This window comes from Crocodylus siamensis, chromosome 8 (genome assembly GCF_052110815.1).
Source record: "Crocodylus siamensis isolate JL-2025a chromosome 8, ASM5211081v1, whole genome shotgun sequence".
NCBI classification, from domain to species: Eukaryota; Metazoa; Chordata; order Crocodylia; family Crocodylidae; genus Crocodylus; species Crocodylus siamensis.
Genome location: NC_143402.1, coordinates 57,077,732 through 57,104,298, shown reverse-complemented (window position 1 = coordinate 57,104,298; position 26,567 = coordinate 57,077,732). Strand labels below are relative to the sequence as shown.

General features: G+C 42.4%; 2 protein-coding genes across 7 annotated transcripts in view; one reads left to right on the top strand and one right to left on the bottom strand.

The window, feature by feature from the left end:
* The window catches only part of LOC149858715 (uncharacterized), a 41,943-nt gene extending 27,724 nt beyond the window's left edge, over positions 1-14,219 (top strand). For 3 of the 6 annotated variants that reach the window (XR_016444012.1, XR_016444014.1, XR_016444013.1), the window contains 2 exons: positions 2,626-2,743; positions 3,224-7,377. Coding sequence is in view for 1 of the 6 variants with exons in the window: in XM_090061705.1 (XP_089917831.1) it covers positions 2,626-2,802; positions 13,476-13,535 (237 nt within the window). In the remaining 5 variants the exon portion in view is untranslated. Of the gene's footprint in view, positions 1-2,625; positions 2,803-3,223; positions 7,378-13,475 lie in introns of those variants that run through there. The other 3 variants (XR_016444016.1, XR_016444015.1, XM_090061705.1) reach the window with 3 other exon arrangements.
* Positions 14,220-14,350: 131 nt separating this feature from the next.
* On the bottom strand, positions 14,351-26,562 carry BRME1 (break repair meiotic recombinase recruitment factor 1). The gene is made up of 8 exons (XM_090061704.1): positions 26,091-26,562; positions 23,130-23,325; positions 22,369-22,453; positions 21,600-21,704; positions 18,645-20,558; positions 17,686-17,813; positions 16,330-16,419; positions 14,351-15,065 (listed from the first exon to the last, which is right to left on the bottom strand). The coding sequence occupies exons 1-8, from the start codon at positions 26,119-26,121 to the stop codon at positions 14,918-14,920; spliced, it is 2,697 nt and encodes an 898-aa protein (XP_089917830.1). The 5' UTR covers positions 26,122-26,562; the 3' UTR covers positions 14,351-14,917.
* Positions 26,563-26,567: the final 5 nt, after the last annotated feature.

Sequence of the window (26,567 nt, the reverse complement as noted above, 5' to 3'; positions counted from 1 at the left end):
ATCCTTTACTCATGTGAATCGAGGGATCACCTCTCTACAGTTACGCTGCTTTACACCAGCTGGGGATCAAGCCTAGTGTGGTAGGAGAGGTGCTGTGTAAAGACACCCCCTGGCTTCTCCTGGAGTCAAAGTGTACAGGGAGATTGCTCACCATGGCTGTAGCCCTGGTACTTGTTCTCTCTGAACACATCTGGGTGGAGCCTTAGTGCTGTCAGACACTGCAAAGGAAGAAGGATGTCTAGAAAAGGCAGAACTATGGCCCAGCCCCCTTCTATATGACTGAGAGTCACAGAGAAAGCATCTTCTAAGGGCATTGTTCCTGTCAAGGCTGCTTCCCCAGGTCCCTACCTGTAGGCATTCTGGCTGCCTCTGTCCTCCACTAACAGAGTGCTTCCAGGGTCTGCACAATCCCATCCCTATGACAAGACTGCCATTCCTAAACCAGGGCCCCACAAACCTGTCCAGGCATTCAGTGCAGCATCGCTCTAGGTTTACACACAGCTGGAGTATTTTTTCCCAGGAAATCTGCTATGCTCCAGGAGTATGCCACATCACATAGCTGCTGCCCAGCATGTGATACTGTCTAATGCAGGGGTGACCAACCTGTGGCATGTATGCCACAAGTGGCACAGGCATGTGGCAGGTGGCAGATCAGGGAGAGGACAGGCAGCACAATGGCAGATAGGGTAAGCAGCAAAAAGTAGATCAGCAGATTGTGGAGTGAGCATAGGGGAGGAAGCTGAAAGCAGAGCAGCAGGTCAAGCAAAGGGGGTGGAGCCCAGAGTGGCACTCTGGGAGGGTGCAGGGCTATTTGTGGCACACTGCTAAAAAGGTTGGCCCCCCACTGGTCTCACCCACAGCACCTAAAGTGGGTGGTACATCCGAGGCTTCTGCAGACCAAAAGGAACACATGAGAGAACCACAGATAGATCACATCCATTTATAAAGGCTCTTATCACTTTGGTCCAGATAACTTCACTCTCCTACTCCTCCTCACCTACCATGTAGGTGAGATCAGTGCAGCTTTTGAGCTGTATAACACATGAGGGTTTCTCTCACACCCTGAAACCCACATCCATATATTATCAGGTTAAAAAAGAAAAACTTTCCAAATTGAGTTAACCCAAAGAACTTTACCTTTCCAAACTCTCAACTTTTCACACCTGCCATACACACAGAGTGACTACCAGTCTCTTTACACTCTCTTAATTGGGAATATTTTCTGAATGGGTACAAAAATAGGGCAAGCGTATTTCCCTTGAGAGGCTCCTCAGTCTAATCTGCTGTTACTACCACAGCAGTAGGATGGCTGGGCTGCACTGCCACTTGCTGGTACAGTTAAGTAATGCACAAAAAATATTTTAGAGTCCAGCCTGGCATAATTACTGAAAGACCCCTCAACTCAGTGACTTTGTGGGGATCTGAGTGAGCTCAGCAGCTGGAAGGATTGAACCTTTTGCACACTCCTGGTCATGAAAAGTTGTGAAGCGGGAACATCAGGATAATAATATTCCTATAGTCTGAAATTTTTTATCCAAGGACCTCAGATGCAAATTGAAGTCAACTCATTCTACAATTCTTCCATGTGCTAGGCAGGCAAAGAATAGTTACTTTACCGCTGGGGAAGCTGAGATGCAGAGACATGAGGTGGCAGCTCAAAGAAGAGATAATGGAACAGCATAGGATTTACCTGGGCCTGCTAACGCAAATTAAAGTGACTTCTCTTCCCTGAGATTCTGTCTTGCTAATTAATATCAGATAGCTAACCTGGCATTTGATCGTGTTGTCTGGTTTAAGGCTTTACGAGTGTTTCTGCTGCTAGACCAAGGCTGACCGATGTGCCACCCCCACTCCAGAAACACAATGTATAGTGTCAATTTTTCTGTCTGTCTTATACTACCTTTCCTGGTGTGAGCACTGCTGACAAAAGCACTCACTTGTTGGCCCTTGCCTCCCCCCCACCCAGGGGTTTAGCAGCCTAGCTGTGTTGGAGGGGGAGTATGGTTTTTCACTGCTTTCAGGGGCTAATTAAAACCTTGCAACTGAAGCCTTGCCTTGATAAACATTAAAAAGGTGTTTTGGTTTGTTTTGTTTTTTTAAATGAAGCTAGTTCACTTCAACTACTTAATTTGACTGAATGCTCTAGGTAACAACAGTTTAACACCTTTCATTTGAGTTTAGCAGGTTGCCTCTTACATTCACAGAGGTATTTCTGCAACAGTGAACAGCACAATTAAAAGGTTTAAATGGCCTCTGAAATTGCCCTTCATGCTTAGACATCAACACTTCATTAAGATGGCTGGGAAACTTCTCAGTTCTGCTGTTGCTGGTCACACTCTTGCAGGAGTCAGGGGGTGAGGAGGTTTCATCTCTGGTCACTATACATGTAGTTAAGCCATGTTCACATGAGGCTTACTTGGCTGTATGTTGCTTTAGCTGTACCAAGATAAGCACTTCCAGTGTATACTGTCCTTGGGCATGGAGCTGACATATGGAAGGCAGCTTCCTAGACAACCTGCAGTAATGGATGTGGGTCACCTGGAAAGATATGCTTATGGCATAAAGATTTGCTTATGCCACTGTATCGTCAATTAGCCTTTTTCATCAGCCATCTCTTGCATGCAGGGAATGGCACAGCGTGGAATGCCATCTGCTGAGGAGCTAATACGTGGAGAGTCTGAAGCCGAACATCGCAGGAATTCCCACAGAAGAGAGCCAAGATCTGCTGCACAGAGCGCCAGCAGTGAGTTCCATGTCTGCAAGGACTTCAGTCACCCTTTCTGTAGAAGCACAAGGGAAGAGGTGACAAGCTGTTTGAGGCTAGTTGGGATAAAACATTGAATCACTGCTGTAGTCTCTACCTGCTATGATATACACATCAGATCAGCCTTTCACAACTGGGCCCATTAGGGGGCCAATACAAGTTGTATGACAGCAGAGTTGCTGAACAATTACAAGCTTTCTCTGCATAGCCCTTTATCAGGACCTTGAGTACTGAGCCCATAGGCCAATACATATTTTATTTAAGGGCTGCACTGTTAATATTGTAACATCCAGCTATAGCATCTACTCCTGCACATGTCACTACGTAGCAAGAATATTCATTGTTTGTGGCAGCGCTGTTGCTAACACTTATCTGTACTGGGATCTTATCTATTTATATAATCTATGTCTCTCTGTGTTGTGATCTGGCAGCTAATCTCTTTATTTTAAAATTTTCTAGTGCACCCCTCACCATAAAAATCACACCAGCAAGAACCGTTCCAGAGAGAGAAGTCATGGAATTTGGACTGAATTAGCTAAACTGAGCTAGTAATAACGATGTATCATATGTAGTGTTGCAATTCATATGCCTCTACAGTGCTGAAGGTCAGTGCTGAATGCATGTCAGGTCCTTGATCCAAAGGCATTTGACCCTAGGAGGACTTGTTACAATTAATAGCCTTGATTTCAGTGGGAGTATTTCAATGAAGCCCTGGCAATAAATTTTGTGTGCAGTTGTGTTTATAGGAATAGGCTCCAAAGCACAAGCAAAACCAAAGTGAGCAATGCACCACATCACCTATGCAGAGCTGTCTGGCCATTGTCTTTTTACTGACTCAGCAGGGCTGAAGTGGGAGTGTGGTATACATGAATGGGGAAGCTAATCTCCATGTGCCGGGCTGCATAAAGAAGTGGACAAGGAGGCAAGGAAAAGAGCTGGTGTGGGTGGGTAAAGATTGGGGACTAGAGATAGCAAAAGCCAGTATGTTATTTGGAATTTAAAAAAGAAAGCGATATGCGTATTTAGGCAGACAAGATTCTCTGGATGAATCTGATGTCTTTTATTAGATCAACTTAAATAGCTGGGGGAAATTTTTTTTTAGCAAGCTTTCAGGTTTAAAAACCCTTTGCCAGGTTGAGGAAGCCTCTGCAGTTGGTGTGTGCTCTTCCTGGATAGACTGAATAGTAAATATGTGTATTTAAGAAGTCAGGAACCATGATAAGAGGAGCATGAATGGAAAATAGCCTCAGAAGATGCATTTGGGAGTGGGTGAACTAGAGGTAGGATCAGGAAGAATTAAGAGGAGTGCAAACCAATCAGATATATCCCAGCGTCTTACAAAACCAAGCACTATGTGAAGCCTGAACTAGCAAGAGATACAAAGGTTTCAGTGAACATTCAACGCTGTCGGTGAGTTTTGGCAGTAAGGTTAAACCATCGACCGTTGAGTGTACCCTGCAACCTTGGTAACACCTGAACTGAAGGATTTAGGCTTAAAAACAGTCTCCCTAACATAGCCTTCACTCAAACATAGCGCATTATAAAATACAATTGCTTTGTCTTCAAAAGTGCTAATTCAATTGATTTAGCTAACTGGATTTAACGTATGTCAATATTAGCACTTCTCCACACAGTGAAACTTTCAGAAAAACTGTTCTGCAGTAATTTATTTCAAAATTTTTCCTTGTGTGGCCATGCTATTCCAGATTTAAAGTTACTTTGTTTTGGAAGAGGTTGCATGTTTCCAAAGTAGAGTAATTATTTAGGATTTTATCACTCAAACATCATCCTCGTCAAGAACATTAGTGACACAACAGAATATAGTCACTTTTATTTTGGAATAGGACACATGGAGCTCTATTCTGGAACAGCTATGGCTATTTCAGTCAGCTTCACCATATAGATAGCAACTAGTTTAGAGAAGCCTTTGATGGTTAACCTGTGAGCAAGTGGAATTGTTACTTCAGTTTGGGTTTGACTCAAGACTACTTGCTCTCAGTGCTTCATGATAGCTGTACTGTAAGATTCCTCAGAAGCTGTTGCAACTCTGCAATTTAGGACTGGAACTGTCTGAAGAGACAGGCATATTTTCCCTGTTAGCGAAGACATGGTTCTGGAAGTAGAGAAGAGTACTTTAACTCTCGGCGTTCTGTCCCTAGGTCCATCGCTTTCCCTTCCTTGTGCCTCCATTTCATTCATCCTTGCAATGTGGATAATATTGACCTTCCTACCCAGAAGACTGAGGTTTAATCTTTTAAAATTTCTAATGCTCTGTGAGATGCTCCTGCTGTAGAACCATGAGCTGCTATTTCTGATTATTCTCCATGTCCCTGCTGTGTTCCTGTGGTGCTTGAGCAAAGATTCCCAGAAGCCCAAAAAGTCACAATCAACATTCATTGCTGTCGGTGGGTTGTGATGCTGAAGGGAAAACTCACGGATCAATGAATGCAACTGTGATTGGAACAGACACATTGCTGTACCAGCCCTGGTGCTTGAAGGCTGGTGGATGGACTTGGTCTCCTGATCTTTTGCTCACAAATCCTTGGAACAACCCTTTATTCTGAGCACTTAGGACCTTTCAAGATGAGCTCATCCAGGCATGCATGACAAAGGCAGGAGAATTGCAGAGTAGCTGTGAAGTCTTTTCTTTAAGGCCCTAATGGGCAGATTTTCACAGGTGCTGAATGCTTGCACTCCCCATTCACTTCAGTCAGCATGGAAGTTAAATACAAAAGACCTAATAGGAGTTGATTCCCAGCTAGTCTATACTCCAATTAGTGTATGTGTGTTCTCAACAAACAAGTGCTTTGTTTAGCTTTAAAAGCCTTGAGCTAGGAGGCTCAGATAGGCACTCAGAAACTATACCAATAGTCATGGAATAAAAGGACAGATAGGCAACTATCTGCCTTGAAGAGATTAGTCCACTGATCTTACCATTAGGACTTGACTTTACAGATATTCACCTTTCATTTCTTTTTATTATTTATGTATTACGCTGCCTTAGATTGTCCTAAATAATCCTTTTATCTTCCCAGAAACATCAGATTATTGTAGACAGCTACCGCTTGCCTTACAAAGATTCTCATTTACTAGTATGACTTGAAGGTAAGGGGTCAGAGGCAGATGCTTTAGAAAGCTTTGGATATAAAGTTAATAACATCCTTCAAATCTCAGCAGAATTCATTGCCGTTTTCACCCTTGGTCAGATCATACTTTTGAAACACAAAGCAATGAATCCCCAGTGTCATGCAGCTAAGCATGTTTAGTGGTTAGAACAGGCCCCAAGATTTTGTCCATGGCCAGGGTTTGACCCCATAGGCTTGTTATTTAGTAATTTAAAAAAAAAAAAGATTTCTGAGCTTTTCAGTTGCTTGCTGAAAAGTGATCTTTATTGACTGGCTTCCTGTTTGCTGCTTGAAAATCAATTCTAATGAGATGGAAATCTGCTGAGGTGCTCTCATTCTTACAGTGGGTTGATTTCAGCTAATGAATGACAGTACTTAGAGGTGTGGGCATCTGAGAGCAATTTCAAGGTGGGATGGAATATGGGTGTCATGGGCTCAGTCATGCATGTCTTTTCCTCAGTGAACCTACTATTGGTTCAGCAAGGATGGCAAGATTAGGATCTGTAAAATGTAAAAGGGGACACAAGTTTAATCCAATCCAGTTAGGCCTAAAATTCAAACATTGCCCCCCAAAAAGGGCCAAATCCAAATATTTACATTAGTTAAAAAAAAAGTTGAATCACAAAAAGCTGCTATTCACAGTTCTGCAGAGTTGTGGCCAATTTTGAACTTGATGCTGCTATAGACAGAGAGAGTGAAAGAAGTTATTTGAAGCTGGTGTGAGTATGGCCTGCATTTATTTGTCCGTATGTGAAGAGATCTGAACAGTGGGATGTAGTACTGAAGAGTCTGGAGAGCTGTGAATGGCAGCAGCCCCATAAGAAAAAGCTGCAACAATCAAGATAAAAGTAAAAGAAGAAATGGATAAGGAAATAAGCAGAAGTGAAGCTGAGGCAGCAACATTTACAGACAAATGTTTCTTGCATGTTTTAGTTGCCATTCCAAAGAAAAAGCTCTTCTGAATTATTACTTGTGATTGCAGCATTTTTGCAAAATTGTTGCAATTCCTGATGCTTGTAGTAGAACACAGACATGAATGTGCTTTTAAACTCCAGGTTTGGGGGAAAGAGGATATTGTAGCATATTTAACTTGAAGACTTTTATTTGAGAGACCCCTTTTGAAATCACAGAAAGGGGGGGATGGGGGGGAGACAACCCAGACTCTTTGTCTCCAGGCAGAGGGAGGTGGAGTGGGGGAGGGAGCTGACTGACAGACTCAGGTAGACTTCCAAAAATGTGATTGGCTCTTCTGAAGTCTCACTGATGGCCCCTTCAGAAAATAAAATCACATGGGGCTATTTTACTCCCCAACACATGCAAGTTTTCCTAGGAACTACAACATGGAACAGTTTAACATCTGGAAGGATTACTTGGGGCTGGCAGAAGTGGTGGAAGACATTCATAAACAGCAAAGCAAAGAAGACAGCTTGCAGATGGCAGCCACTTCTGAAGATGAGATGGAGAGTCCCAGGTTCAGAAGACAAGACATTTCCTCTGGGACCTGGACAGGAAACACTATCTGTGCCTTTTGCAAGCACAATGGGGAATCAAAACACATCTATACCTCTCACAATTTGAAAGACAAGGAAGGAAGGGTGGCATGTCCAATCCTAAAGAACTACATCTGCCCACAATGCGGGGCTACACAGGAGAATGCTCACACCAAGAGATTCTGCCCTCTGACCAGGAAAGGATACACATCAGTATACAACTGCTTCTCCAGAAATTCAGTGGGAAAGCGCCCTGTCAGTGGCCCCATACAAAAGAACAAGGATGATTCATTACCTCTTTCAAATATCTCTTAACCTGGAAAGGCCTCAGTTCCTCAACTCCATATTCAGGTAACTTTTTTTTTTTCTAGTGAGAACCTACTTATTCTATTTCAACCTGAAAATAGTCCTGCTGCTGAATGACATCTCTATCCAGATCATTAACTTTTTGAATCTATTACTGTTATAGAGGAAAACAGCTGGAAGGGATTTCAAGAGAGCCCCATCTAGTCCAGCCCAGAAATCAAACCTGCATCCTTGTGTATTATAAGCACAATTCTCTAACCAACTGAGCTTTTAACAAGCACATATAGTATTTGCAACTCACACACATCAGTGGCAACACTGCCCTGTCTGAAATGTCCGGAAGGTAAAAAGAATGGGGATAACTTAGAAAGTAGGGTACTGAGAGAGCAGACTGATGTTATTTCTAGCTTGAATACTGCCTTTTGTCTGTCCACACAACAGATAATAGCCTTGTGCCTAGAGCCATTGTTTATAGAAAATAGCAGTTTGGCCCCCCAGGGGTTGGTTACACTTGCCGTGTAGCTGAAACCTAATTTAGGGGGTGACCATAGGAAAGTCACTACATACTTGCCTCAGTTGCTCCTTCAGAGTGGGAGGATAATGAAAAAACTTCACAGAGGTATTGCAAGGCTCAATTTGTGTTGTGTTTATATCCCCAGCTGGATATCCACTGGGGTTTTGTCTTCTTTATCTAGAGGGATGTTTGAGAACTTTGTTACAATATCTTGGGGACCCAAGTTAGTCATATATTTCCAGGCATTTTTCTCTTTCTCTGGCAGTACAGAACCTTTGTTTGCATTAGTTTCTTAAGTTGCTGCATCTTGCACTTCGCTGGGCAGTCTACACAGGAGGTTTACTGCAGTTGCCTAATTAGCTCTATCCCATTTTGGTATCTATATGTGTGGCCCTAGTTGGCCACAGGAAACTAATAAACTCTACAGCAGGTTCATACTTGTAAATACAAGTACTATCCTGTTGCAGAGATTTTTCGTGAGCAGCAGTGCATGGGTAATCGCGAGCCCAACTGGCTGGAGCAGTACCTGCTGGGCTAGTCCCATGCTGGAGCACCCTTATGCCCCAGCCAGGCCCACCACAGCATATTGAGCCAGGATGGAACGGCTCCGGGCTGGCAGGCTGCTCTGTGCCAGCTGGGGCTGCTCTGACCCAGCTCAAGGTGCTCATGGCACCTGGGAGCAATAAACTCTGGTGTGACGTGCAATGGAGTTTATTGCTTCACCTTATTATGCATGTATAGATGCGCCATCTATTAATTTTCCAAGTAAAGGCTTTCCATGTGCTTCATAAATGGTTTTAGCCTCAAGGCCCCCTCCATAGTTTCCTTGAATTTCATGGCACCCCACTTGAGAATCACTGAGTTAGAAGCTACATTCAGAAAATAAATGGAGCGATATCTTGAGACTAAAAAGGTTAAGACCCACTGAGCTAGCAGGTCTCAGGTGAAGGCAGGGGGCGTTTTCTATCATCTTCCTTCTTCCTGCCCCCGGTCCATCTTGGAGTCACCACCACAGAGGCTGCTCCTGCAGGGGGTCACATACTGGCCACTGCCCCCACAGCCCTTTTTTCTGGTCCTGGGAGCATGGAAGAAACAGAGGGAACAGCCAGCAGTAGCAGCCTTAGGGGAGGGCAAACAGGGCAACCACCTGGGGCCCCACACTTTATTAAAATAAAAATTAATTACACTGAATATTTGTATTATCAGCATTGTATTAAGATACTTTCATTGCAGTTTCATGGATAGGGCAAAGTTAAATTGAAAATGTCCAATTTCCTTATAGTTCATTAAAATTAAGCCTCTACAGGACCCCAGATGACTCTCTTTTCCAGGTCCCCAGCAACCCTGAGGCCACCACTGCAGCCAGGCTGCAAAGTGCAGCTGAGACCCCACATCTGCCCACAACAGAGCAAACTGCTGGGACTGTGGGGGCAACTGGCATGAATGCAGGGTGGGGGGTGTCCAGTGTTTGCCACAGCCCCCAAAGGAGTAGCCCCAGGCACTGCTGAGTAGCTGGGGCAGGTGCAGGGCACCAGGCTAAAGTAGGAAAGCTTTTACCTCCTTTCACATGGGCCACGTGGTACCTTACCCTTAACAGGACCTTCAGTCACACAGTTGAGAATTACTGCTTTAATCATTTCTCTGATTTAGTGTCTTTTAAAGTTTCTATTAAGTGTGTCCCATGATGATTTTTTCCCCAGAAGCAAACGTGACTAAATTTCAAGAGACTTTAACAAGGGTAGGAAACAGTCGCAATACTGCTCCATTACTAGCATCAAGAAAAACTAAGGAAGTAATTCTTCTGCTCCACTCAGCATTGGTGAGGCCGTAGCCAGAGTACTGTGTCCAGTTTTAGGCACCACACTTCAAAAAAGATGTGGAAAAGCTTGAGAGAGTCCAGAGAAGAACCCACCCGTATGATCAGAGACTTGCAAGGCAAGCCATACGGGGAAAAGCTGAGGCGCTTGGGACTCTTCAGCCTAAAAAAAAGAAGGCTGAGAGGAGACTTGGTAGCAGCTTACATCAGAGGAATACATCAAGGGTTTGGTGAACAACTGTTCACTAAGGCACCCTTGGGGAAAACCAGCAGTAATGGCCACAAAATCCTGGAAGACCATTTCAGGCTTAACACTAGGAAAAATTTCTTCACAGTTAAGAGTGTCCAGATGGTGGAATGAACTCCCTCCAGAGGTGGTGCAATCATCCACCCTGGAAATCTTCAAGAGGAGGCTGGACGGTCACCTGGTTGGGGTCACCTGACCCCAGTTGTCTTTCCTGCCTAATGCAGGGGGGCTGGACCCCATGATCTTGTGAGATCCCTTCCAACCCCTAACAATCTATGAATCTATGAATGTAAGAAGACCCATGTGTGTGACAGCTTGGAATATTTTCTTTTAAATGCCATAACTGTAAATAAATATAATGGCCACAGGATGGTACTGTTGACTGCAACAACTTGGAAAGGCTGAGGCCTGATCTGGACTGAACTCCCGAGATAACTTCAAGTTGATTTAATTGAAATGGAGCACCTTTGCCTGTAGACATTGCTGTAGTGGTTTAACTCTGTCTTATAGCAATTGAGCTTGCAATGAACATAGGAACTGCCATTTGGTGGGTCAGATCATAGGTTCATCTTGCTTAGTCTCCTGTGGCACAGGGTGGCAGAGAGCAAGGGCTGAAAGGGAGCATGAACTGGGCATGACCAGAGTCTTACCCATTGTTCCTCTCCCACCTGCATTTAACGTTTAGAAAGTTATGATTCAGAAGCTGTGGCCCCCATCCCCCTACTCCCCTGCTCAATAGCTCCCCCTTTCCTCCAAGAATGCATCCAGTCAGTCCCTTTTTGGATCTGGCTAAACTCTCAGCTTCCACCACATCCGGTGGCAGTGAGTTTCACCCTTTAATTACATGCCATGTGAAAAAAAAACAACTTCCTTTTGTTGGTTTTAAACAGTTAACAGTTTGGCCACATGCAAAATTGTACCAGTTTGACTTGGGTGCGAGTTTTAAACCCAATTTAGTTAAACTAGTGAAAAGGAATGTGGCTAATCAAATGCTGGCTTAAGACACGGTTGTTTTAGTAAAATTAAGCCAATTAAGAATAGGTTTGGTTTAAAGCTAAATAAGTGACCGTTACATCAAAATAGTGAATTCCACCAGTTCAAATAAATCTATAAAATTGCGCGTGTATCAGTTCAAAATCAATACCAGCTGCATTTAAAGTACTGTAAGACCAGAACTAGCTACGAAGCATTTTTTGTGGTGTAGCTGTTTTCCCAAGAAGCATGAAAAACTCACACATACCCCCTGATGCCAGCAAACCTCCTGGTGTAGATACAGCTACACTGACAGAAGAGTGCTTTTGTTGGGTTATTTGGAAAGGTGGGGGAGCTTTGTTGGCACAAAGGCAAATTTGCTTGGCATATACTTCTCCAGTTGGGGAGAACAATGGCAGTGGAACTATGCCAGCACAGCTGTGACAGCAGGCTCTTTTAGTGTACCCAGTTCCTCAGCACTCACAAAAGGGCTTGCATTCTTTTGACTAATTGGTTTTAAAACTAATCTGAACTAACTGGTGCCATTTCTTGGTTTATACCAGCTGCAATGCTCAGAAGTGCTGGAATCCAGGTCACTGATATTTAAAATAGTGATTTACATACCACAGTTCAGCCACAGAATCCAGAGCAGCTTTTGAAGCAGCCGTAAAAAGGTTAAAGCTCTCAAATGGGGAAAAAGTAGGGGGTGGGGGAATCCTCTCTCAAATTCACACTTGGCAGAACTCCAAGTTTTGCCTATATAAGAACTGAATAAAGCCTTTGTAGCTTGTTGGCTGGTTTCCCCAGCTCCTAGAGGGTTAACACCACACCCAGAGTCTCTTAAGCCCCTTTCTTCACCAGATTGTTTATTTATCCAACAAAAAATCAAAGTAACACTAAAACAAAACTATTCACTTGACCTAGAAAGCACCACTTTTGCATCTACATCCCATGCCTGTCTCAGAAGCTCAGCCCTTTCCTGTAGCTTCTGCTTTACCTGACTCACTTCCCAGCTCTGTCTGATAATTCTGACTACTGGGCTCAGACACCACAGACAGCTATGACCTGAGGCCACCCAGCTCTTAAACAAGATCACTCTCTTATGTCTTTGTATGCATAAGTTTAAACATAGGGGGTTAACCTGGTTGAGCTGAACCAATACACATGGATGTGGATGCTTTTTTCTGCCAGACTGTTTTTTTTTCATATTTGGGTTTAACCTGGGCATGTCTGCATGGGATGCTTAACGTACAGTAGATTAACTGATTGCATATTACAGCATCACAGCAAAAACCATACTATTAGGCTAACAGCATCACAGCAAAAAACATGCTATTAGGCTAATCTGCAGTAGTATTAGTCTACTGCACTCTAACCATCATGAAAAAAGTGTGCAATCACACTAATGTGCAGTAGGCACTGCACATTAATGAATGTGTAGACATACCCACCAACTCCTAATCAATTTAAGGCAGTGATGCTCAACCTTCTGGTCTTATGGTCTGGATGAGTGGCATGGGGTTGGTTTGTGGGCTGGATCCAATGTGCAGTCAGTCTATGGGTGCAATCAGGCCATGTGCTGGCCCAACCCTGTGTGTCCTGATCCAGCCACAATGTCCTGACCCCTCATGCCATGATGCAGCATACAAAGCCACATCATGCACCACGTGAGGCTCCCTGTTGGGGCTGGCAGCATTCATTGTTACTCTCCTGCTGCCCAGGGCTCCCCTGCCAAATTTCCAGACCCATGGGGCAGATGACATGGCTCCATGGGCTTTATCCAACCAGCAGACTGGAGGTTCAGCCCCATCCAAATGAATGGCCTGGATAAATTAACTAATTACAGGAAGTCTGAGTTTAAGCTTTAACTGCCTAACTACCTGTGTCTATGAATAACTTGTAAATGAAAACTAAACCTGGGTAGCTTAACCCTGTTACATCTTTTGCTTACCATGTGATAAGAACAGACTGTGCAGTAAGCCCCCAGCTTTTTTTTTTTTTCAGCTTATTCTACTTTTTAAAAAAATTTTCTGCTTCCTTGGTCATCAAAATCTGTCCTTTGAGGAGTTTGCACCGGTTTAACTACACTGGCTCCAAATCATTCTTAGTTAAATGGAAACAATTTTCTCACATAGATAAGCTCTTGGAAGGTCTGTTATGTAGCCCAATAATTCCATTGTGTCTGCTGCAGGAGCAAGGGTGGATAATTCATTTTTGCTTGTTTGTTTGTTTGTTCTATAGGTTCCCAAGGTTTTCAGGCAGCCTTCTTCATATTCACATTGTTACCTGGCCCCTCTCTAAGGCTAAAGCATCAGGGAACATAGAAACATGGATACTCCCTGCCTCATCAACTTGGAATCCAGTCATCTTCACTCCCCCACCCACAGACCCATCTTACAGTAACACTATTTTTCTAATAATGGACACATAATTGCCTTGGCTTCCAGATCCAACTCAGGAGGAACAGATAGACATTTGGCCTACACTTGAGTTTTGCTGTGGCTATACTGGCAAAGCCTATTAAATGTAGATAAGTCCTTATACCTGGGAAGCTAATAGTAGATGCCTCAGTTCCTGGGCCTTTATGTCATTGAGTTGAAAAAAGAGAGAAAGAATGTCAACAAAACAGTCTTGTTCTGATGACCGTGACTAGCTCTCAAGCCATTCCTGGATCCTCACTGAGCAGTTCAATAGCTCTTAAAGCCTAGGTGGTCTCACACTTGAATTGAAGGGAAAATTGCACATAACTGGGTAATCATTCACCTGTTAATGTCAAAGTGGTGACTGATTAAGTACTGTCTTTTCCTTGTAAAAAATATGCATCTCAGCTCTCCCTGCTTTTATTTTCACTGACAGTTTTTTTTATATGTTATACATATATCTTGTTATTTACCAGTTATTTTGAAAGATGTTATGTTTGGTACTTTTTGGTTGCCGTTTTGTTAAAATATTATTTTGTTATTGCACTAATAAATATAAATTATATGTCTACTTGTTTTTTAATTACTTATAGCCGCATAGTAATAATACAACACCAACATGTTTTAAATTAGATTCATGGATTCTGAGGCTTGTGTTCACTGGTTTTTCTTTCAAAGCACAAGAAGTTAAAAGGAAAAGCTAAATGTGATAAACAAATATGGTATTTCCTTCCCCTCCAACTAAGTAATTTTAACAATAAGCATAAAATAAGTGGACCAAAACAACATGAATTAAAAGTAAACACCATCCAAAATCGACACTGAGGTTTGCAACACTTATAGATTGAAAGCAACTAGTAAATACCTTCACTTTTAATTCAAGGGTCACATTCTGGCTTAATTTGTGCTAGAAAAACATCATAAATGCAGGCGGTCGCAGGGACTTGCATGACCATAAATGCATGCACCAGTTCTGATTTCCTCAAGAAACATTCAGAAAGACTGCAGAACTCCAAATTACTTATAAGACATGGGGCCTTGTATGCAATTATGCTAAAGGCTTTTGCACTGTCCTAATGATGGAAAAGAGCTTTAAAGTGGATAGCAAGGTGTAAAGAGCTTTAGTGAATAAGATCCAGAATGTCACATATTAGGAAAGGAAAAACCACACTGGAACGGAACAAAACTTTATGGCCAATGAAACTGTTAAACCAAGCAATATTATTATTTGGCTCTGTCCTCATCCATCCTCAGGAAGGAGTCCTATGTCTCCTTCCATTTTTTTCCTGGGTACAGAGTGTTTGCAGCTCCCTTCAGGGCGTGTGAGAGAAATTTCCCCGATTGTCTGCTTTTTCTGTACTTCAGCCTCTTTAAAGACTCCAGATCCCTGTGGGTGCTCATTATCAATCGACTAGAAAGAATGAAAACAAGATGTGTTTCACATTAGCAGCAAACCCTCTATAACAGCGGCAGGAATGAAATTCTAAGCATCTTTAAAAATACCCTTGTACAGATCCATAATTTTTACTTTGCTAATCAGCCAGCAGTATCATTCACATACTATTTTTTTACCCTAGATCAGCTTTAACCCAAGGGACAGGTTTGTTGGGTCATTCATCAAGCATTTTTTCTCAAAAATGTTTGGAAGAAATTTGTATTTAATAGGTGTGAGTAAACAAGCCATAAAAAGCTGAACAACTTTAAGCCCCATTCAAAACATATGATTATCTGCAATCACTGTAGGGATGGAATTGCTCTTGTACTGAAGTTACCAGTTCTTGCTTAATTGGAGCCTAAAGCTCTTTAGACACTGTATGGTTTGTTTGTTCACACCTATTTAATTCAAATTTCTGAATAAGTGTCTTAAACAAATGGAATCTCTTCCCCTTGTCTTCACTGGTATAAACTGTTTTTTGGGGGGTTAGTTTTGTTTTTTTTAAACTGTGAAGACAGTATAAATATTTCAGCCTGCATTAGCCAGCAGGAGTTAACAGAAGGTTAAATGTATGCTAAGCATGTTTTAATACAAATTCCCCCAGACCGTTTAACTAACTAGTGGACAGACTAGGATTTATTTTGAATTTAAGTTAATTTACCTTGTCTGTCTTAGATATTTAACACAGTTTAGCTGATAGATGTTAACAATCCATTTATTTTTTTAATTTGTAATGAAGACTAGGCCATAAGCTTTGACCCTACAAGTCTATGTAGTAAGGCTTCTAATGCTTCCAGATGATCTCAACATCCCCCGTTAGTTGAAAATATTCAAGGTTAAAGGGAGACAGGTAACCAGAGAATGGCTGCGTATGAACAATACTTAAGACTCAAGAACAATTCTAAATACGCCCATTAAGAGTTTGGCTACTTCTGCTTATTCTTGCTGCTGAATCAGTGGGATTTAGGTGCCCTGAAGAGGTTCTATCACTAGTGCAGAGCTCGCTTCCCCACATTCCCTGCACTGCTCACTTCTTCTTAGCTTTGTACACACAACTGGGCATCACTCTGGTCCAATGTGAAGCTTACTTAGGCCACCCAAAGATGTGGAAACTTACCTAGTTTCCAAGACTGGCTGTACTTTAAGCACTGTAAAACAACCCTCCCATCCTCCAATCTATAATGAAAATCATAATAATGAGTTTTACAGGTACCCTCCCTAATACAAAACATGTTCTTACTTGAGATTAGAGAGCTCAATAATCAGACCACAAACAACATCTGTTGCATCTTCCTCTTTGGTGAGATCACAAATTCCCTCCATCTCAACTCTGATGAAAAAGGAGAGAAGAACCAAGGTAGTACCAATCACCAAAGCATCAATTCCTGCTCCACTAAAACACAGGGCCCTTGTTTACAATGAGGCCATTTTACATAGTTAAATGTAATTTACTTCAGTTTTAAGGGTTCCTTTATGCTGCCAGAGAGGTGTGAAGGAGTTTAAACAGCCTTTGCCCTTGTGTAAACAAGGAGCAAACTGATACCCTACCAGTTCAAAGTTGCTCAAATACAGTGTAGAATTACACTGAGAAAAGCAAGGTAAAATTAGGCTGATGTAAGTTATACTTGTATAGATGTTGCCTGTCTTTTCTATCCTGGACTAGCTGTTTGTTCAGTACAAATGGGCTGTCTGCTTCCCTGCCACCTGGTGGTCAGGTGCTGGAAGCTCCTACTGCAATTAGCTCCCCACTCTCTTATCTTCCAGATGTTAGTGCCCTTTACATCAGGTTACAAAACTGGTAGTCAGCATATTTTCTACAATCTAGATTACCGTTCTATTTTTTCAAGTGTTTCAAATAAATATAAATACTGTTTTCAACCAAGAAAAAATATCAATATGAAATTATCTTAGAGATAAAACTATTTTTACCTGTAAAAAAGTCACCTGTATTTGGTATTTCATGCAAAAATAATAAATCTCACACAGCTATAATGCCAGTCTTCTGAAAGGTTCTCATAATGTCTTGGAAACTGTAGTAATTAATTCACCCAATTCCTCCCAAACAGTGTAGAATAAAGTGTACCAAAACATACAACACAACACAACAGTTTAGGGTTAGAAAATAGAGCATTCCTAGATTCATTTAAAACTACAAGGAGAAGTTGATGTAGACAAAATGTAATTGTCCCACCATCTAATCTATGCACAGAGGATGTTGTCTCTACATGAATCCTCGATAGACATTTGCCTTTCACATGGAACACTAGTACACATATTCATGTATGTCTAGTTAGCATAGCAGCAGTGAAATGGGAGGAGGGGTTTGTGTGTGGACACTAGAGCCAGCTGACACTCTCCATTCCTTCCGTTCCACCTTGTAATGCCATTGAGTCTTGGTATCTCTTCCTGCCACAAATCTTTCTAGTCCGGGAGGAGCCACTTGATATAAAAATCTATCTAGCTCCATTAGTTAGGCTTAATAGGCATAATCCTGACTGCTGGTGAAATGCAATATTATTTACTTTGAAGCATAAAGCTATGAAATGGAGGAACATATTGAAAAGGTTTCACAATACTAAATGTTACATCTGCCTACCTGGGCTGCAGCTTTTTTGGATGATGTATATTAATGCCTGGAACTGGTGTCTCTGTATCACTTAGTTCTCTTTCAGCAAACAGATCATTTTTAGGCACAGAACTGCAATTCCTGTCCACAGGAAATGCCTGAGGGAGAAAGACAGACAAAAATAAAGACATGCTCTGCATAACAGATTTGATTTGACACACTCCCACCCAGAGAAGGATTGTTTCTAATATGTGGTCATCCCTTGCCATGTTGGGAGGGGATGAAGAAATCTGTTGTCCTTTAGAGGTGTAAAATACATGTATTTTAGCACTACAATGCAGAATAATGATGGTGATTTCTTTATAAAGTAATCGGTGGTGAATACAAGCAGGGAGATGTGTCCTCTAATGCAGAATTGTCCAAATTATGCAAACTAAACACCTTCCTGGTAGCTTACAGGAAACCCAAGAACTATATTTAGCCCCTAAGTCCAGGGGCGGGCAATTATTTTGGGTGGAGGGCTGCTTACTGAGTTTTGGCAAGCCATCGAGGGCTGCAAGACAGGCAGCCAGGGGCAGATAAATATTAATTTTATACATTTTTTAGGAGCCCCGCAGGCCGGATGGAATGTGCCACATCTGGCACACGGGTCGCATTTTGCCCGCCCCTGCCCTAGCCCTAAAGTGTTTCAAGCTAGGCATCCAGGAAATGGAGGAAAACAAAAGCAATGAATCATCTGAGCAGATTTCACCTCCTGATTCCCTGCCATTGCAGGGCCTCAAGGCATTGGCAGTGTCATTGGTGTCTCTGCTCTATTCCTATGGGAAGTTTTTGTACCTGTAGGTAATGTGGCACATGTGGTCAGGTACAGGATGAATGCTGTTTTTTCCCTAAAAGCTAGATGTGCCCAATTCCACCCTAAAATGGATTTTTTAAAATCAACATTAACTTACCTTGACAGTCACCATTGATTCATTGATTCAAATTACCTGCTGCAGTGAAAGTTCAAGGCTGTTATCTTTGAGGGTATCCCATAACTGGCTGTCAGGCAGCAATTCTATATCCAGAGGAAGCATCTCTCCCCAGGGGGAACAGGTTTTGTCCACAGGGGTGGCACCCTTAGGCACACCACCAGGTAAGTCCATATGTGTTACAGAAAGAGATATCTGGCCACTTGTGTTAACATCAGCTGCTTCTCTATGATGAGTCATCACCATTTCTCTTTCAGGCTGCTCAGACACATCTACAAAGGAAAGATAACTTTCTGTAGGAAAGGGCTTCATCTTGTTTTTCTCACAGGAAACCCATTCTTCATTGTTTTTTCCATTCAGCAACTTGTCAGGAGATGGAGAGAGCTGTAATCTTGCCTGTGGAATCTGACACACAGTTGGTCGAACACTTTCTGTATTTAACGACTTTGCTTCGAGTCCATTACATCCTAAGTTACAGGCACCGACCTGTGATTGTTTTCTATCAGGCCTCAGCCTGTTTCCATTTTCCTTCCATTGCTCCAAAGCCATGTAATGATCTTGTGTGTTCTTACATGTAAATTTCCCATGAACAAGGACTGAAGCACTGGAAACAGATCCTGCACTCACACCTGTAGTCTTCTCTGCCTCTTCTCTGCCACCATCACTTTCTCCTGTGTAAAAAGCCATTTGCAGTGGAATCTTACTGACTTCAGAGTGACTAACCCTGTCAGTTCCTACATAATACTGATGGATTGTTTCACTGGTTTGTTCACTTTTTGATTCAAAATTACGGATGTCCATCTCAGGATCCACAATCATAGCCTGAGCACAACTAGGAAAATCCCTCCCAGAGACAGCTCTATCATTGCTGCTTTTCTCTGTAACTCCTCCATTGTTGCAAGGGCTGCTTTGCCCCTCATCTTTGCCACTGTTGAGAGGGCCGCTTTCCTGTGTGACTTTGCAGCCATCTCTCTGTTCTGTAACATCAGCATTCGTGCATGGGCTGCTCTGCTCCATGTCACTGGTTTGGGAGCGGTTTTCATCAGCCATTTTAGCACTGCTGTTCTGAGTTTTGCTGTCATTGAGTTCTGCAATTTTGCCATTATCAGGATTGCTGAGGTCTGCAGTTTTGCCATCTCGGTGTGGACTGCTCTGTTCAACCTCTCTCACACCACTGCTTTCCTGTCCAGCTTTATCACCAGTGTGTGAGTTGTCCTGTTCTTCAGCAGTGTTGATGTTTATATCTGTTAATGGGGTTTTAACAACATTTGTCTTTCTTTCCCTTTCAGTGCTTGTATCATCAGCCAGTTCTAGGACCTTCCCACTCAAATTTTTAGTCCATTTCCTGTTTTTAGCAAAGTCATCCGATTCAACATCAGTTTCATCCAGCATGGATTTTTTTTGTTGCACAGTCTCATAGGAACGACTTGGAAGCACTTCATTTTGACTGTCTTTACCTCTGTTAGTAATTCTGGGCTCTGATGAAACACTGCAGCTTGCATCCTTTTCATTTGGGTTTTCAGGTGATCCTGCACATAGGCTTCTATTGTCATGACGACTCCCAGCACCCTTGCAATATGAAATACCATGAAATAAGGAAATGGGTTCCTCTAAAGAGAGTTTACCACAGATACTTTCTTGCAAACTAGATACTGCCCCCATTCCTTGGTGAGAATCTCTCAGTCCCACTCCAGCAGCATCACTGCTAATGCTTTCAGTCTGATACTGGACCTGAGTTTTAATCTCTAGTCCTTCACAGGTATGTTTCTGACACTGAGGAATCACCTGATCTCCTGCTTCTTCTGCTATGGCCACCAGTAAATGTGTCAGCTCAAGTGGCTCTGATAGGGATTTTACTTCCTGAACTGCTGCTTCTGAGGACTCACAGGCTAGACTGCTGTCCATGCACGAGGGATTAGACTCCAGCATTTCCTGAAGTTAAAAGATTTGCGCATTGTCAGTGCCTTGGGAAATAAACCAGTAGCATTTAGCATCTTCCAAGCCATATAGTCCTACTCAATTCTTTCCAAACAGCTGGCAATTTAGCAAAAGGGTGCTGAATTTAGAGGGCATTAACATGAGTGACACCAGTTTTTTCAAGGGTATCTGAAAAGTCTCTAGCTAGGCAGTGAAAAATAGGTGTTCAGAACCTCAAATGTTGCATAGCTCCATTTTCGTCAGTTTACAATATGTGAGTATATCTACTCCAAATTCTGTCAACCTTCTCAATACAGATTTTTTTGAGGCTGGGTAAAATTTTAAATCTCAAAGGTCCACAAAGAATTTGAATACTTGCACTATGCATCCTACTCTTTATTTTTTCATCCCATGGATTTATAATTTCCATTTACATGAGACTGAGTTGTTCTACATTGCTGAAACAAATGATAGCATAGAATATTTTCTCATGGGATGTGGTAGAAACCCTATCACCAACCTACTTAGAATGAGACAACAGACTATAAAGCAACCCTAGAGGGCCAGCTAAAAGGGACTAGATTACAATACATGCTTCCCCCTCCCCGAGGCTTTACCATTCAATCAATTACTGCAAATTGCTGACATTAGGTAACATTTTCACAAGTGTCCAACTAACGTAGGGACCTAAGCCTGAGTCTCACTGAAAGGTGATGAGTCTTAACTGAGTCTGTTGTGAAAATGGGACTTGAGTTTCTAAGTCGTTTGAGTGCTTGTGAAAATGTTACCCACCTTGTTTCTTTTGGGGGTAAAATTTATGGAGGGACTCATTCTTGGGTATTGGTAGCTGTATTATGGATTGGCAGTCCATTAAATGGTGTTGTAGGAGATGCATTTATCTTGTATTATTGTTGTGAAATGGGGCCTTAGATTTTTAGTCAGAACAAACTATTTCTCTACCCTTTCCAACATTTAGCAAAAAGAAGTACCTTTAACTTGTAAATGCTACAATATGTAACTGTATATACACAGGTAATTCATGATCCAGAGCTATACCTGTTCTGTTTGAATTTCTGAAGCTTCTCCATCATCTTTCTCTGTTCTTTCAGGCAGAGCTTTCTTTGGTTTTGCAAAAACTGGCGCAATCTTCCCCACTGTGTTCTACAACCAAGTTAAAAAATGATGAGTGTAAAGAGTGGCTATTCCCAAGTGTACTAAATAATCCAACATTCTGAGCAATAACCTGCATGTCTTCACATCAGCAGCTTTCAGTATTGTTTAGACAGATACCAAGGAGAGAAGCTCAATTGGCTTTATAATCCTGCCTAGTAGATAGCACTAACCAGACCATTTTAGGCTGTTTAATAATAGTCAAAGCTGAATCTAAACATTTTTCCTACTTGCTTTGCTGAATACTGCCTCTTTAAGAATGCATTTCACAGGGTTTCATAACTCTTTAAAACCTTTATGTTACAGCAAAACTAAAGATTATATATTAGTTGGACATTAATAACTTATATTTAGGCTTTGTGATGGAGGCAGAATCTCACTCAGGTTAACTTTTCTCAGCTGTACATTGCTCTCATGTAATCTTACCAGGTAGTTTGATACATTGATGCCTGCTGACAGTGTCCCAGCTGGAGGGGTTTAGGGTTGTGTTGAAGCAGCATGTCCATATAGAAAATCCGGTTGCAGGTTAGAAGGGAATTAAGTTGTATCATGGAAGGAACTGACTAACCACTCAATGTCTAGACAGTCCCTTGAAGACCACAGTTCAAATTATCCTCATTATGAACTTTTAATCAAATGTTTGAAACAGACCTACCTGAGATAAAGAAAGAGAAATTGAGTCTTTTGTCTGGTTTAGGTGTTTCAGCTCAGAGGTAATCTTACTTCCTTCATCATCTGAACTGCTTAGATAAAGGAAACACAACACCATGCACATGTAGGTACTGTTAATGAACAAACGTATACATTCCCTGGGCAGAGACAGGACACAGAATCTAGACCCTGTATTCTGTTCCCAGGCCTATCAGTATCTTGCCAGGTTATTTTAGAGCAAGCAATAGTCACTTTGTGCCTCTATTTACCTTTCTGTAAAGTGGGAATACCATACCAATCAATTTCACGGGAATGCTGGAAAAATTAGTATATGTGAAGAACTCCAGTACCCTCAACTGAAAGATGCCACTGAAATGCAAAATATAAGCCAGACATATATATAGGACCTGCTTTTTAGAGGGACTGAGACCTCCCTAATTTCTTGTAGTGTTTTGAGTACTTATAAAAATCAGGCAAATTTTACAGTCCTTGACTTTCACTGAATGTTTGCCTGAGTAAGTACTGAAACAAAAAATTGTCTTTGGGTCTAAAGTGAACAAGTGAAGGAAATCCTACACGTGTCATCAGAGGGCAGTAAAACTTAAAGAAGAGTAAGGAGTGGTGAAAACAAACTTGCCTTATACTCAACCCCACTCACAAAGGTAGGAAGAATACCCTCACCCCTTTATCACTCCAAAACTCTGTTTATCTAGTGAATTAATGTTTTGATTATTTCAGAGATTCATGGGGAACAAAGTCAATTACCTTGTTTGCACCTTTTCCACAAAAACTTCAATGTTTTCCTTGTTCGTGTCTTCCCAGTCCTTTGCTTCTGCTGTGATTGATTTTGATTTTCTTTTGGATTTATTAGATTGAGGACTGTCAGGTATTTCTAAATAATTCTCTCCAGTCAGCTGGGAGTTTCTCCTCAGACTTCTTTTTGCCTGGAGGTCATCATTTCCTTGTTTTAAAGGAAAAAATAGGAAACCAAATTTATAACATTTTATGTAAAAGGAGTAGGTTGGCTGACCACTGGGGCAGGTTTTGTGTTAATTTTGGTAGCTGTCACCTAGAAGAAAAAGTGTGTGTAATTTCATACAACTACACAGTAACTTGAGAGCAGAAGCAATTATATCACAGGCTCTATCAATGGAACCTTAGTAGGTTCAAAGGATCATTACATAGTTGGCTGACCACTGGGGCAGGTTTTGCATTAATTTTGATAGCTACATAAAAAATTACAGACTCTTATTAAATGTTAATGCAAACTATGACACAACTTGGCATACAGGCAGTCCTCAGACTTATGACACAATTGGTTCCTGAAAACAACGCTTCATCTTAAGACTGGTTAACTCAGAACTGATTTTTCCAGTAGGAAACAATGTTATAAATGGGGGATTGCTTCCTGAACTAAGGCCTGATACCCTATTTTCACCAGAAATAACCCCAGATTTTGTACTCAATCAGTTATACAGTAAAAGCTCTGGTAACCAGCATCTTACAAGCTGGCATGCTCAATTCACTGGCATACCAGCTTGTAAGATAAAGCGAAACCAGAAGTGCCCACCGTGGCACTTCCAGTTTCTCTGGGCCTCCACAGCCTGGGGCAAAGCAGCCTGAGCTGCCGAGCCCCCACAGCCTGGGGGCATAACAGGTTGCGCAGGGCCCACCTCCCTGTCCCACGGGGCCTGCAGGAGGGGTGGCGATGCGGCAGGAGAGACGCCCCAGACACAGTGGGAGAAATGGCAGCCCAGGCCGCTTAATTAACCGGCATATTATATTATCCAGCATCCCCCATTCCCGGGGGAAGCCAGATAACAGAGCTTTTACTATAGATGAGTATTATAGCTACATCAATGTATTTATATTATAAATAACAATCATATTGATTTGGAGGGACTTCTTTGAGGTGACTTTGCTGGACTTTCTGAAGGGCTCTTGGTTGGACTTTTTGAAGGGTTTCTGGCTGGAGTCTTCTCTGGAATCTTGGCTGCAGGTTCCTTTGGAGTCTTGTCTGTTTTCTTAAAGAAAGTGTCCAAGGAAGTTTGGACAGATGTTCTTCAGGGAAATGAGCTCTTACTGAGCTTCACACACCGCCTGATACAGCAAAATGGAAAACTAAACCTAAACAAGGAATTCCAAGCCCCTCTCTGTCTTGGAAATCCTCCTACAACAGTGGAGCCCTGTTGTATTTTTCTGGGAGAAAGATTTCTGTACGTCTCCAGTGTTTAAAAGTTAATTATGCAGTGGTCAAATTCCAAATTTCTTTCCTAGGGTAAACCTGTAATTTTATTAATCAAAACTAGTCCTAATGAGGTATACGTCTTCAGCTAAGTGCTGCCAGCTGACAAAGTTGTAATAATACTATTACAAGAAACTGATTACCCTATAAGCTATAATTTGACAAAGCTCAGTGATCCAGTAGACAGACACATCTTAGTCTGAGAAGATAGTGGAGAGAGTAGGTAACACTAGAAATTAACATCATATACTTAAACATATACTGAAGGAATCTCTAGACCCAGTTCTAGTGTAAGTCAAGACAAGTTCCAATAAAGTCAAAGGAGTTACATCAGGGAAAAATCAGGACCTTCCACTTCTGGTCCTTACTGCAATACAGGAAGCTCTCTCTTGTATGTACAGCCAGCTTGCCTCTTGAATAAGAACTTCGAGCACTGAGTGCCAGATGGAGCACCAATTTCTCTCATTCCACCCCAAAGTGAAGTGAACATAGCAGATCTGATTGATTCTACGGCATTTTAAATAGATCATCTTGCTGTGCCTTTGCTTTCAAAACTGCTGCATTTATGGATTCTTCAAAGTGCATGGAGATAAATGGTAGGGAAAGGAAGATAACTGCTTCCAAGGAACTGTAGACTGCACACCCCACTTGCAAAGTTCATCAAATCTAGTCCTTTATTACCTACTCTACCATGTAAAGGCACCACGCCAGAGCTTTTTCTGATACCCTGTAGAGTAAGAACACAGTCAAGAAGAGACAGCAGGGCTACACAAGGCTAAGGCTGAGCTCCTTTGTTCCAAAACAAGAAATATGGCTTTCTACATGAGAAAAACTCGCAGGTCTCTCAGGGAGGTCTTATGAAAAACGTAATGAAATGCACACACCACCCGACTCAACTCCCTGAGAGGCAGCACTGCATAGGAACCAGAGCAGTGAACCATATATCAACAGCTGCCCATTGGGAAGGCATAAGTTTCCCTGTCTGCGAAATGGGCATAGCCACCCATAGTTACCACACAAATTAATTGCACGTGGAATGAATTCTTGTCAAGTGGCTTTAAGAGCCACAGAAGGGGGCTGCTACTAAGGAGCAAAGCATTGGGAGAGAGGCAGAGGGTGATGGTCTTCCAAACTCTCTATACGACAGCAGACTTTCTGAAGCAGATCACCTCTCAGATGCCACCTTGCCTGCTTTTGCTATGTCATTAGCTCTGGTCAGGCAGTGCTCTCAGAGGAAACGCTGCTAGCATTAGCAGGGGCAGCAGCTTGAGATGTAAGCATTTGCATAGCCTGGACAACACGAACCCACATTCCTCTTTTGTAGGGGAAAAAGCTGAGTGCTTTTGGAAGGGAAGGACATTTGAGGACAAATAACCTGAGCTCTCAGGAAGGGGCTGCTGGAAGACAAATAACCTAAGAGATGGGAAGAGATGAGAGATGCCAATCACCCTGAGCTTGAGGCACCAAGCTGGGCCCATTACCTGATAAGAACTCTTTCTTCCTTTTACTCATGTTTCCAGGCTCTTAAAAACCTAGGGGCAGAATGAAGAGTTCTGGGTAAACAGGGCCTTGGTTTCTGCTGCTTCATACATATGTAGAGGGAAAGGCTCTAAGCCTGCCTGTCTCGTCAAGTCAGCCCACCACCCTATCCGTTGCGCTCCTACCCGCCAACGGCTTTTCCCGCCTTTTTTCTAGCCACTCACCATTCACCCCTAGCCCCCGCCCCCAAACTCCCGATCAATGCCTTTTACCCCACCCCTCTCAGCTCCGCTCATTCTATTTTTAAGCCTCGCCCCCATCGAGGTGTGTCTTCAGGGTCACGCCTCTTTACATGGCGCACGCGCGGCGGCCTCCCCCGCGCATTGCCGCCTGGGAGTTGTAGTACTTTCGCGTGCGCGGCGGCCATGTTGCTACCTGTTACGCTGTAACGCCTAGCCGTAAAGCAAGGCAGCGGTGGA

Bases quoted from the DNA above. Each gene is read 5' to 3' on its own strand.
- BRME1 (XM_090061704.1), bottom strand. From the start codon at position 26,121: ATGAGTAAAAGGAAGAAAGAGTTCTTATCAG. The intron at 21,705-22,368 runs GTAGGTCTGTTT...ACTTGGTTGTAG, and splicing joins TTTCTCTTTCTTTATCTCAG to AACACAGTGGGGAAGATTGC. The intron at 20,559-21,599 runs GTATAGCTCTGG...TTTTAACTTCAG, and splicing joins CAGAAATTCAAACAGAACAG to GAAATGCTGGAGTCTAATCC.